The 13022-nt window shown below is 37.1% G+C and overlaps 1 protein-coding gene across 2 annotated transcripts; it reads right to left on the bottom strand.

Moving 5' to 3' along the window:
• Window positions 1-3025: 3025 nt before the first annotated feature.
• Window positions 3026-11778, bottom strand: shox (shox homeobox). 2 transcript variants are annotated; one of them, XM_028437032.1, is made up of 6 exons: window positions 11364-11778; window positions 9561-9769; window positions 6733-6790; window positions 6461-6570; window positions 4408-4620; window positions 3026-4047 (listed from the first exon to the last, which is right to left on the bottom strand). In XM_028437032.1, exons 1-6 carry the CDS (start codon window positions 11608-11610, stop codon window positions 3958-3960), a joined length of 927 nt encoding a protein of 308 aa, XP_028292833.1. In that variant the 5' UTR covers window positions 11611-11778; the 3' UTR covers window positions 3026-3957. The 2 variants fall into 2 exon arrangements, with proteins under 2 accessions (XP_028292833.1, XP_028292834.1); XM_028437033.1 differs by having other exon boundaries at window positions 6461-6549.
• Window positions 11779-13022: the final 1244 nt, after the last annotated feature.

Raw genomic sequence — 13022 nt, 5'->3', positions numbered from 1 at the left:
CAATTTGCATGTTTTTGCAAACATTCGCTCATACTTTTTTTTTTTTTTTTTTTTTTTTTTAATAACTTTCTAGCTTGAACCTAAATGCTAAGTCCAGAATGTGCCTCTATTGTGGATTACTGTCAAAACAAGCTAGCAAGTAGAATAACATGTACTGCGTTACACAGTGAAAAATAGCTTTAGCTTAGCTGAACGATTGTGGAATCCTTTTCATACACTGAACTAAACTATAATCTAAATTTTTGAAAGTAACTAAAGCCGGCATGCTAACATGCTAATGCTAATGCTTTCTTTCGCTTCTCTGTTTTACCTGTCTGTGTCCCCTTCGTGAGGTTATAGCTTCACAATTAACATTTACAATTTTGGTTTTCAAGTAAATAAAGTTGATATCCGTGGTGTGTTATTATATTGGTAATCAACGTCAAATATGTGACGTACGTTTAAGTGGAGCTGCCTAAATACCCACGTCTTGGTACATATAGGCAGAGGTGAAAGTAATGGATTACAAGTATTCACGTGACTGTAATTGAGCTGTTTTTATGGGTACTTGTACTTAAGTATACGTTTTTAAAAAAAAGTAATTTGTTACATTTCTACACCCAACCGTTACTGAGTAAATAAATGTTTTTTTGGTTTAAAATGATCATTGGACATTGTGAAACTACAAAAAAAGAATTGACCAGACACAATAAAATGCATCACATCATAGCACCAGATTAAACGTAATGCACTGTGCCAAAACAGCATTGAATGCTGGGTATTTTACCACTTTATTATTAGGTTTCTACCTAATATGTTACCACATGGCACATTTGGCATGGCACTGTTTTAGAGTTGATATTATTAGTTATACTTAGAGCTTGAGAATTTTTGTTTTTATTTTGAATTGAATTCATTGGTGTTGTGTTATAAAAAAAAAAATAAATAAATAAATAAATAGTTGTACATTTTGACAAATTTTTTATTTTATACAGATGCCTTTGTGGAAAATAAATTGGGTTCCAATTGTGCAAGATTTGGTTTCTTACTTTTTAAGTTCATACATGAGATGTTTACTGTATGCAAGGGAACCGTGGCAAGATTTATTACCAAAAATAAAACTGGTGGGTGAAAGTAACAAGTAACTTTTATATTGAGTACTATTTAATTGAGCAACTTTTCACTTGTACTTGAGTTTTTTATGTACGTACTTGTACTTAAGCAGGATATCTGTCTATTGGTTAAGGTCTGTTTTTTCTCTGCATTTAAAGCAGTTAAAATCGCACTATTTTTCGTCCTTTTTTATGCTCACTCTCAATTATATTCATTAAAAAAAAGGACAGAGACCCTTCCTGGGGCTTGTCTTGTAAACCAATCTTCCCTTTTGTCCCCCCGCTGGCCGTGTCCCCCTCCCTGCACACTTGCAGACTTCTCACTGCGGTTACAGCCATCTTGCTTCTATTTGATGATATTACAGGCCCACTTTCCATACCAATTCTATGTGTCATTTTGACAAACACTGTGAGAGAGAAGTGGCGAGCGAGAGGCTCCATAAAATGATCAGCATCTGGATTTTGTAGCAGCTCAATTTTCCCTGTGAGTGTGTGGCACAGATTGGATGTGAAGAGCCGAGCTGGCTAACGTGAATTCCGCTAGAATGTCAACTCTGGACTGATATTGATATTGATCTACAAGGTTGAGACATTTGTTGAGCTTCAGCCACAACATGATGTTGAGACACGACCAGAGCACAAATCTGCATCGTAGCAAAAAAAAAAAAAAAAAGGGGAAAATTAAAGTCCACAACTGCTAGTATAATAACTGTGGCTCACTCTGTCTTTCCGAGTAATTTAGAGACTAATTTAGAAGGTTTATCATCCAGATTGTGTTTACGAAATTACAAAGTCAGTTTCCACAGCAGCTGGTTTGGTCTGTAGCCCATGGATTTCTGTGCAGCTTAAAAGTTGGAAAAGTATATCTTTAAAACTCACGTACAAATATTAATAACTTTATTGATAGTTTACTTGTACAAGATGTACATTCATATTTTGTGATTCAAAAAGGGGAAAAACAAACTGTACGATGATTCATGTTCAGGCATGCTTGCATATAAAATGGTAATTATTTTTGATGGGTACAACAAATTTCATGGAGTACTGTTAAATCAACCATCCCTGAAATGTTTGTAAACTCGGAAAAACGCTACTTTTTTTTTCTTTTTTTTCTTTTTTTTTCTTGGCAAACAATGCACTACAGCCACGCCTCCTAATTGAAATTCAACACTTAAAAAAAAAAAAAAAAAAAAAAAAAAGAAAAAAGAAACCATACAAAAATAAATGCAAAGCCATGTAAAAATGTACACTTGTACTTCAACTATTTGCTCTTTCATAAACCTTTAGACAAAAAATAATAAATAAAACACTCATATGTTTAATTTAAAAAGGAGACATATATAAACAATTTTAAATGGAGGTCTGTTAACATAGAAAATGTTTGGAGACTGTTAGAGGTACGCCAACCTGAAACAGGTCTACACCCTTAGCACAGCTCTGACAGCAGTCTTAAAAACAATAGCAAAAGGAAAACCTGTGAGTTTACTCCAAAAGGTGTAGACATGGACGAACTTTTAAAATAGACTCAATTATTTGTAAAATTACTGATAAAAATGTCCCATACAACATGCAAACTTAATATAAAGATACTGAAGCCTGGTTTGGTTATAGAGCTGATTCGTTGAATTGTTAATCATTTTCCCCATTGTCCGTTAAGTAAAAGATAGTTTTCATTTTACTTGTAATTTCTGCAGCATTCAAAAATGTGCTCAAGTCTTTCTCATCAAGTGAAAAATGTGCCTGCTATATAGAAAAGTGGATACAGAGCAGTTTAGCTTGTGATATGGCACCTGGTTTTTAAACGACTCTCTCTATGAGCGACAAAATATACACTGCTGTAGAAAACCTTTCAACACTGCAACAGTGCATGAAAAAACAACCAAGAGTCATTGGGTCTCTTTATCGTTGACGATTAACTGCTCGCTGTTTTAACTCCTTTTTTTTTTAGTTTAGTTTTTTTTTTTTTTTGGCTATTTACAGTATTGCACTTAAACTGCACACAATTGCATTTCAGTTTGACTGATGCTTTCTTCATATTTTTAAAGAATTAAGAACAGAATGAAAAAAGAAACACTTCCATTTATACCCTTATTTCCCAGATAACGCTAATCACATGATGATATCGTCTGCTGTTAATTTGTAAAGTAGTATCTGCTTGTAGTGGCATTTGTAAACACCCACATACAAGACCTGAAGTGCAAAGGCTATCTTCACTTCTTTACCCAAGATACAACACAACAAACAGAAAGAAATAAAGACAGAGAGAGAGAGAGGGAGAGAGAGCACACCATGAGGAGGGATGCAAACCGAGCTGCGCCAACAACAGAAAAATAGTCTCTCCTCCCCAGCAAAGAAAAAGAGGGGCTTGTTGCTTTTGTTACAGCATGTGTCCATCACGGTAACTGTAATGGAGACCTCTGAAGGTGTTGGAGGTTCTCGACGAGTTGGATGGCAGTGTTACAAACGGTTAGAAAGCGTTTTTTTTGTCAAGGTGTGGATGGAGACCACTCCCAAAACGGTCGTCCATTCCAGCTCATGCACTTGGCAGCAGCAGGGAACACAGTGGTTGGAGACATTTATGGCCTTTTTCTAAAAAGCTTTTTCTTGTTTTTTTTTTTTTTGTTTTTTTTTTTAGCGGGTAAGGGGGGCGAGGCAAAGGGGAGTGGTGTGTATAAAGATGAGAGCCGTCCCAAAGCCTCTGTGAGGTGGTTGTTGGGTCTTTTTCCGTCAAAAGCTCAACCCCCTTTTTGTATTGTCAACACGGTGGCAGCCAGCGTCAGCGAGGCCGTGCTTTTTTGGCCCCTGCTGCTGCCTGCCACTTTGCTTTGTTTAAAGTCTTCTGGTTCTGATGGGCACCGGCCAGCCCTCAGACAGACATCCACATGTGTTTGTACGGTCCTTGGGATGTGATCTGTGCCTGGAGTGGACTGAGCCACTGGCCCCGTAGAAGTCCTGCCTGTTGGGGCGAAAAGTAAAAGGTGATTTCATTGGTATTTAATTACCGTTTCTCTACAAGTGGTTTGTTTTGGCAGCTGGTTTTGTGACAATTTCCTCGCCCCCTCTATTTTATTTTCTTCCTTTGCTGTTCTCCCCCCTTTCTCTCTCTCTCTCTCACACTCACTCCCTCACCCCCCTTCTCTAATGTGTTCCTCTCTTTCATTCTCACTCAGTGTTTTTGTTTATTTTAGTTTTAGCTGTGAGTGTCACGGCCCTTTTCACAGGCTCAGTCTTGTGTGAGAGGCGATTATGGGCATCAGGCGAGCGGAGGGGCAGCCCGGTGGGGTCAGAGTCCCAGAGCCTCGGCGTGTTTTCTTGCCTTGAGTCGCAGGTCGGCGATGCTTGAGTTCTTGCTGTTGCTCTTGGCAGCTGCCGCCACCGCTGCCGCCGCTGATGCCGAGTCAGCAAGAGATGCAATTGGTAGTCCAAAGGGTGGGGGCGGGAACATCAGGTAAGGAGCATGAGCAGCCAGGTGAGGGTGGAGGTGGGGGTGGGAGTGGGCGACCCCATCCAACTGCAGCTGAGCCTGGACCTGGGAAACAGCAGAATAAGACGGTTAGCTTGTGTGTGTGTGTGTGTGTGCGCGTGTGTGTGTTAAAGGATTTAGGTTTCACAGTCTGACACTATTAAAACCCGCCTCAAGTTTTTACCCCCTCAAAGCTGTTGCTTACAGAGTGTTTTCTAAGAAAACAGTTACATGCTGCACTTGGCACTTTAGACCCTTTTTTCATGTCGGCTATTCTAAAAGTTAATGAATCATAGATTGCTTTCAGACACCACATCCAATTTAATCGTCTAAGAATCAAAGTCTTTCCACGACCAGAACAGATTTGTTTAATTCAGACCGGGGACTCGGTTTTATATACAATATAACGTTAGAAATATGCAGTGCTGTAATCGTGCTTATGTATTCAATCGCATGAATAAACAATTATGGACTAATAAGATATTCACAGATTTTCCAGTTGTAAATATTTATTGTGACATATTCCTGAGTCATGCGGGGAAAAGAAACAGTAGGAAATAAACTGGTGTATCCGTTTACACATTCTTGGCAATCATTAAGCAGTAGGTGAAAATGTAGCATCTATGTACAGTACTTCAGAAGAAAAAAACTGAGCCCAATGCCATTTCGTATGTGTCTCAAACACCAGAGAAAGAAGTAGGAAAAACTTAAGTGTCCGCGCTTTCTTCTCCAAACAAAACAAAGTGATAGAAAACATAATTGTTCTCATTTTTTGCTCTTTGGCTTCCCTTATTCTGGCATGTTGTATCCAAAAAAAAAAAAAGTGACTGAGGCTGAAAATGTGCCTGAATTATGATTATATGGTGGTGTGTACAAACATTTAAACCTCTCATTTCCAACCTGTAACAAACTACAGCTGATCTTGAATGTGTCGAAGCAGAATGCGCAAAACACACAACCAAATAAAACTCAACAAATGTGGAAGTTCGGAATTAATAGAATGCTGAAAATTGTGATGGCTTTTAGTGTATTTGAAATCTCTTTATGGAAAGAGATGCACTGAATGGTTTTTCATTGTTTTCAAGATTATCAATGATAGAAAATGACCTTGAGGCTGTAAATTGTGGCCTAACCCCTTTAATCTACTTGTTTCATATATATATATATCTATATCTATATAGATATATATATGTGTTGCAATGTAATCTCTAAATCCACGCGGCCTGTTACAACCCCATGCAGCACGACTTTCTCTCAGTATGCAGGCCTCCAGCCTCCACCCCTGCCACTGCAGCTCAACGCCAATATCCATCAGAGCCTACTCCATTCGCCGCTTTCATCATCTCTTTTATGTGCTCACGCCTGCCGCACTGTTGGCCTAATTAAACCGCTGCTTTTCACGAGGGTCAAGCAGACAACACAGAAGCAATGGATGCGAAAGCACATAACGGCAGATCAAATGTCTGTCCACCTCTGCTCTCGCTGTGCAGTGGAAACCCTGCACACGCACACACACACACACACACACACTGGCACGAGGTTAAAGGTGCAACGAGGTCTGAGCTGCTGCCTTTCCCTTCAACACACACACTCATACATGTGCACACACTCACACACACAGATGAACACATTCTCGCAGTTTTTTCCATCACCCGCATCTAAAAATGGCCAAAGGATGCATTCTAATGTACTGATCTAAAAGGTCAACTTTTTAGTCTTCGTGCAAACTATTAACATATTCGACCAAAGATGTCTTTGCTTTTATCCCTGCCTCACAAGATGCCAAATAATTCCCTGCACCAAAAAAGAAGAAAAAAAAAAACACACCAATATTTTGAGCTTTTCTGTGTAATATTCTGCTTTTCTTTTTTGCTTCTTGAGTTAAATGAATTTGGACAAAACGTACCTGTTGGAAGGGCATTCGTAGGGCACCCATGTTTACGTAGGGTGCTACTCTGCAGGCGTCGAGGTGACTCCCGCTGCCCAGAATAACACCTGGGGAGAAGGGAAAGATGTCTGTCAGACAGCCAGACAGTTTTTTTTTGTTATATAAGATGAGTAGGTCAAAGATTTGTTTTTTTCACATAATCAAATTGACAATCAGAAATTACTTCAAAATAAGTGCAATACAAAAACAGAACAAATTAAAAGTGTATATAGTAAAATAGGTGCATTCACCTTTGTGCATTTGGTTTTCTTGTTTTCGGCATTTTGCTCTTCTGTTCTGAAACCAAACCTGTTGACAAAGAACAATTGATAAGAAATTATACAAACATTCTGTGACCAGATATTAAACAGCTATTTTATTTTATTTAAAAACACACTATTGATAGTAGAATTATACTATTTATGCAGCAGATTATTCACAAGTTTAACAAAAACGTTTTTATCATTATTCACTCTGTATTTAAAACTATAGACATAAATGTGTGTAGCCTTTTCAAAATAAAAGGCCCATTACCTAAACCTATTTTCTAAAGACCCTGTTTTATCATTATTAGATAAAACATTGTTTCTTAAAAACAAAAGCAAAAAAACACTGCAAACACTCTATTAGCCTTTAAAGAAATAAACAAAAATACAACACATTAAGGGTATTTCAAAATAATAGTTTACAATTAGATAACCAAAATATATATATATATATATATATTATTATTATTATTTTTTTTTTTAATGAGATCATAAGGGGGGGGGGGGGGGGGGGGGGGGGGGGGGAAATGTTAAAACATGGTGATTTATCTTCAAACTAAACCTGTTCCTGCTTCCATCTTGCTGCCTTTGAAGCAGCAGCAGCAGCAGCAGGCTGTGGCCTATTGTTAATCACCCTCATCTTAATTCGCCTGGTTGAATAACATCATCTGCCCTCGCCTTCGACCCCGCAATGATTATCATTTACAGATGCGTAATTAGCGACCACAAAGGGCGCAGACTGATGATGAGGAGGAGGAGGAGGAGGAGGAGGAGGATGGAGGTGCCGCGTAAGGATTTAATGACTGCATTTAAATATTATTATTATTATTATTATTATTATTATTATTATTATTATTATTATTATTATTATTATTAGTTATATCGTGATCACTCTTTGTGAATAAAAGGTGTGTATGAATATCCCAGGTGCTTTTGCTTACACTGATCCCTCAGACAAATCAAGGCTAATATTTGACGGCCCGGGATCAATTCCAATTACGCGCCACTATGTTAAGCAAAGTGAACTACACTGGTTCAGACAGTTATTTCTTCATTAAGGGCCACTCAATGATGCGCTTCACAAATACCCTAATCTCATTTCCGTTTTTTTGATTTTTTATTAGAGACAGTGAATAATGACATTTAATTTAGCAGCGCGCCGCAAACCCAGAGATATTAGTTCCATAACCGGATTACTTGCCTGCTCCTCACCAAGCTCTCATAACTTTCAATTAGATTCATTGACAGCTGCTCGGAGCGCAGGTTCACAGCCTGGGAAAGAGCCCTGCTGTGCTGATAGACACCCCTCTAGTCTGTGGATGATGCGCACCAGACACCAGCGGGGCCACAAAACACAGATTTACCCCTAATGCTTTTATTTGTGTAAACCTCAGATGGAGGGGAAAAAATGTCTGATATTCAGCTCTTTTTCAGCTACTTTTTACACCATAAATTACCCTAATGAACACACTTTATTAGCAATACTGCGTAACCAGGTTCCAAGTGCCAAACAGGTCCGAGGATGCTGCGCTGAAACGGCCTCATAAAGCCTCCACAATGAGTCTCATTCATCCGATTAGAAACGTCTGAACAGCGGCAGAGTTGGTCCACAATCGAATTATTTCTAATCTGTTTTATGGGTTCACTACATCAAACCAAATGGCAGATATTGCAAAGAAAAACGGGGGAGCGATCCGACCTGACATAAGAGCGTTTTTTTGTTTTTCCCCTCCAGCAGCAGCAGCAGCAGCAGCAGCTCATCCAGGCTCTTCATTCATTTTAATCCTAGTGAGGCAGAGGTTTGTTTGTGTGGATGATGTGATGCTGTAATAGCAGGAAGACGGGCTCTAGATAGGCCTCAGTGGATCATTACATCACTGATCATTTACAGCAATGTTTCACATTATGGCACACACACACACACACACGATAACAAATAGAATTGTTTGCATATATATATATATATATATATATATATATATATATATATATATATATATATATATATATAGTTTAATTTATTTTATTATTATTAAGGATATATTTTTGAATGATTAGTTTTCAAAAAAGTTTTTTTGTATTGCAAGACAAACAAAACATAGAAAAACACAAAATCACAGAAAACAACACCGACAACAAAAAATGACAAAGAACAGGACAAGATGGAAGAAGATTAGCTAATCCAGTTTCATTAAAGTTTGGTTAGTTTAAAAGAATCTGTAAAATCATTTGTTGAATAACAAAATGAAATACTATTATTATTATTATTATTATTATTATTATTATTATTATTATTATTATTATTGATAATAATCATAAAAATAATAATAATGGCTTAGATTTATATCATGCTTTTTTTCCAAGGAGACTTAAAGCACGTACAGAAACACTTATTCATTTACAGTCACTCAAATCAGCCATGCCAGTGTTGGTGGTAAGCTACAATGTAGCCACAGCTGCCCCTGGGGTATATTGTCATACTGACGCAAAGTGTGGCTGCCAATGTCGTATTTGTTTATTTTTAATAGTTTGGTCAACAAATCTGATATGTATGAAAACGTGTTATTATTATTATTATTATTATTATTATTATTGGCCTTTCATAAATCCTAAATCAAATTACAGTATGTGACCTTTGAATTGGCCTATTCCTACAAAGATAACTCACTCACATGCACAAATTATACTATAAATTATAAAGGACTTAATGAGAGGCTCATAAAGAAAATCCCGTGGTTTTCCATCTGTTTCTTATCTTCAGCCTTTCCTGTTCTATACAGTTGTGACTCAGAATGGTTGAAGCAGACCCTGACCTGCACTCTGGCCTCGGACAGTCCCAGTCTCTGGCTCAGTTCCTCCCTCATAAAGGCGTCCGGATAGTGCGTCTCATCGAACAGCCTCTCCAGCTCGTTCAGCTGCTCCAGGGTGAAGTTAGTGCGGCTCCTGCGCTGCTTCAGTTTCCCCTGCGCGTCCTCGTCCTCGGACTTCACGTCCTCTTTTTTCTCCTTACACTCGTAGATCCCTGTTTGGAAGAGAGAGTCACGTGTTTAAAGCTGCGCCATAAATATATACATTTAGTAGTGCTGTGCTGCACATTTTTTCCAGGTGCGGTGACACATATAGGGCCTTGATAGAGCTGCAGGCCTGCAGGTCCACACATACATAAATAAACAAAGAAAAGAAAGAATATAAAAATGTATTATGAATGAATTAAAATAAAATATAATGCCTTGATGAATGGGGGTCGTACTTTTCCAGCCTCCATGTATATTAAAGGAGGCAAATCAGTCAACACACGGCCTGTAAGCCTAATAATAATAATAATAATAATAATAATAATAATAATAAGGCTCTGAGCGACTTAAATCAAACAACACACGATTTTCACTCTAATTAAGAGCCTCTGAGAAACAGTTTTTGGTTATTTCAGGCTGTGGATATAATAATATACACCAAATCCATGCAAAGCTTCAACATTTTTTTCCATCTCACACCATATCCCAAAAAATCCTGACAGTACAGCCTATATATACTGTCCTATTTTTGTTTGTCTATATTCTGTACCATTATCTGTTTTTCACAGCGTTGTTATTATTAGTAACACAGCTGACAACTGCTGAATTTATCCGCCTGTTTCACCGTTTGACTGTTTGTAGTTTAATGACGTGTGGCTGATTTCTTTTCTTTTTATTTTTCAATCTGAGACATTTGATTTTAAACAAATACCTATCAAATAAACCCCCGTGGAATTAATGTCTTTCAACTATGCTTCAAGAATAAAGGGCAGCCACATCTGTACACGTTTTACTTATGGCTGTACAAAAAATTAAGTAAATAAAAATAATAAAATGTAAAAACAAAGATCATAAATGTATGCAATGTCCTGGAACTACTTGATAGCAAGTGTGTTTGGCGTTATAAGGACTAATAAAGTATATATATATATATATATATATATATATATATATATATATATATATATATATATATATTTATTTATTTATATATATATTTTATTTATATATATATATATATATATATATATTTATTTATTTTTTTAAATAATCAATACAATGCTTTACATTATTATTAGGGGTTAGGACTTTTTAATAACTTGTCAAACAAACAAACTAGAAAAATGTAAACACTATTTATTTTTAAGCTTTTTGAAAATGTCTGGTTTCAAATACTAACCAATAATAAAGTAGGAAATATCGCAATATTACTAAGTCATAAAAAAAAAAAAAATACTTAGTGAATTATATTGTCGTGTAAAAATTTAGCATTTTTACTCAAATAAACTGAAGTAAACTAATAAATACAGTTAATATATTTAGATATATTTATGCTTAGTAGTACATATATTTCTAAATAGATAAATAATTGTGTGGAAGTTAAGACTTCAAAACACATGCAAACGGCCTTCTTTCTAACGCTTAAAAATTGTAGCAATAAATGGTTAAAAATATGATAAATGTTACATTTTGAAGATCTTCCACGTGTCACACACACACGCGCGCGCTGCAGGGCGGATGTTGGTCCGAACGTCCGCTGAACTTGAGCCGTTTTTTCCCCTCATTTTTTATTTTTTTTTTAGTAGAAATATCGAATCTTACCTTCTGCAGCCCTGGAAACATTAAAGTCCTTGAGTTTTTCCTTCTCCAGCTCGACGTGGTCCTTGAACAGATGCACCGGGCAGTGGTTGTTCTCCGTTATGTCCTGCAGGTTGCTCTCCGGGCTGCCCAGCTCCCGAGCCCTCGTCAAGCCCGTCTCCAAAACTTCCCGATACGTGATACTCTCTTTGCTGCTCTCCTTGCTTTTCTGATCGAAAGATTTGGACACGAAAGCCGTAAGTTCTTCCATGGTCGGCTTTGTGTGAGAGGCTCAGTCAGCGGCTCCTGTGGTGGCGGAGATCCACCGTGAAATGAACCGCAGCGTCTTCCTTCCACCGATGCGTTCTTCACTTTTTAAAGGGAGGCAGTGGATGGAAGGGGTGGAGATGAGGTGAGATCACTCCTGCTGTTGTGACTGTGTATTTGAGAGCTCACTATTTATACACGGTCACCTCAGTCAGCACCCACCCCCCCACACCAACCACCCCCTCACCCCCCCTTTCTGCTTCTCTTCCATGAGATCCCCGCGTCTTGAGCAATTAGAGGCCGACTCGACTTTGCAGAATTCAACTTTCAGCGCGTTTCCCCCCCATCCTGCGTCTTCCAAAAAAAAAAAAAAAAAAAATCAATGATGGAGCTGATGGAGGTGGTTAATTGAATTACCAGGTCATTAAAATGCCTATGGCTCACTTTTACAAAGAGGCTTACATGCGATTAATTGAGTCACATATTCAATTAACGCGATTAGATTTTAAAGCCATTTCCAGCACTATTTTTCATTCAAATTGTTCATATTTATTGCTAGGTGAATAAAAAATAGATTTTAGGCCCAATGGGACCTGACTGTTTCAGATTCATTGATCTAACTAACAAAGTGCTTTCCAAAGATTCAGGTGCAAAAAAAAAAAATCGGATCTAATGCATATTATACGCAGCACAGATTTATAGAAAAATCAGTGACTTATATGTGCATGGATTCTATTTAGAAAATTAACATTTAATTGACAGGATACATGCTTACAGTGGTACCCCCCCACCCCCAGTTTAATGTGCCCCAATAGGCAACACGAACCACATTTTGAGCAACAATTTATTAGGATGTATAAAGGATGACAACCTATTACAGTGGTTCTCAACCTTTATTTTTGGATCGTGACCCCCATTTTGAAATCAAGAATTTCTGGTGACCCCCAACAACATTTTTTTTCTTCTTCTAGAATTTGTTTTTGATCATGTTTGTTATAGTCTGCTGTGTTACAAATAAACAGTAGCGTGGAGTAGATATTTGTTTTACTGTATTTTAGTTTAACTATGTATATTTGACAAAGTGAAAGTATAAATGCAGTTGTTTAAGATTGTGTGTTACATAAGATTTTTTTTTTTTTTTTTTTGAATAAGAAAAAAAAAATAAATCTAAAATGTATTTTCATTTTTCCGAAATTTCAGGCGAGCCCATTTAAACTCCAGACGACCCCACATGGGGTTCCGACCCCAAGGTTGAAAAACCCTGATCTAGTAATTGTAAAAAATAAATAAATAAATAAACAAAATAAAATACCTAAACATTCATCTGATAGGGTTTATATATTTATTTATATATTTATCTGCCCTCTGCAATAATATATAATTAAATTAAGTAATAAAACAAACAACGTCCCATCA

Source organism: Gouania willdenowi, chromosome 21 (genome assembly GCF_900634775.1).
Source record: "Gouania willdenowi chromosome 21, fGouWil2.1, whole genome shotgun sequence".
Lineage (NCBI taxonomy): Eukaryota > Metazoa > Chordata > Actinopteri > Blenniiformes > Gobiesocidae > Gouania > Gouania willdenowi.
The sequence above is the reverse complement of the archived record's forward strand: the minus strand, read 5'-3'. Positions and strand labels throughout refer to the sequence as shown.

What these genes read in the sequence shown, in the direction of transcription:
- shox (XM_028437032.1), bottom strand. Translation starts at nt 11,610, where the DNA reads ATGGAAGAACTTACGGCTTTCGTGTCCAAATCTTTCGATCAGAAAAGC. An exon ending in TGTCCGAGGCCAGAGTGCAG is followed by an intron (nt 6,791 to 9,560) that starts GTCAGGGTCTGC and finishes CTTTGTCAACAG; the next exon opens with GTTTGGTTTCAGAACAGAAG. An exon ending in TACGAATGCCCTTCCAACAG is followed by an intron (nt 4,621 to 6,460) that starts GTACGTTTTGTC and finishes GCTGTTTCCCAG; the next exon opens with GTCCAGGCTCAGCTGCAGTT.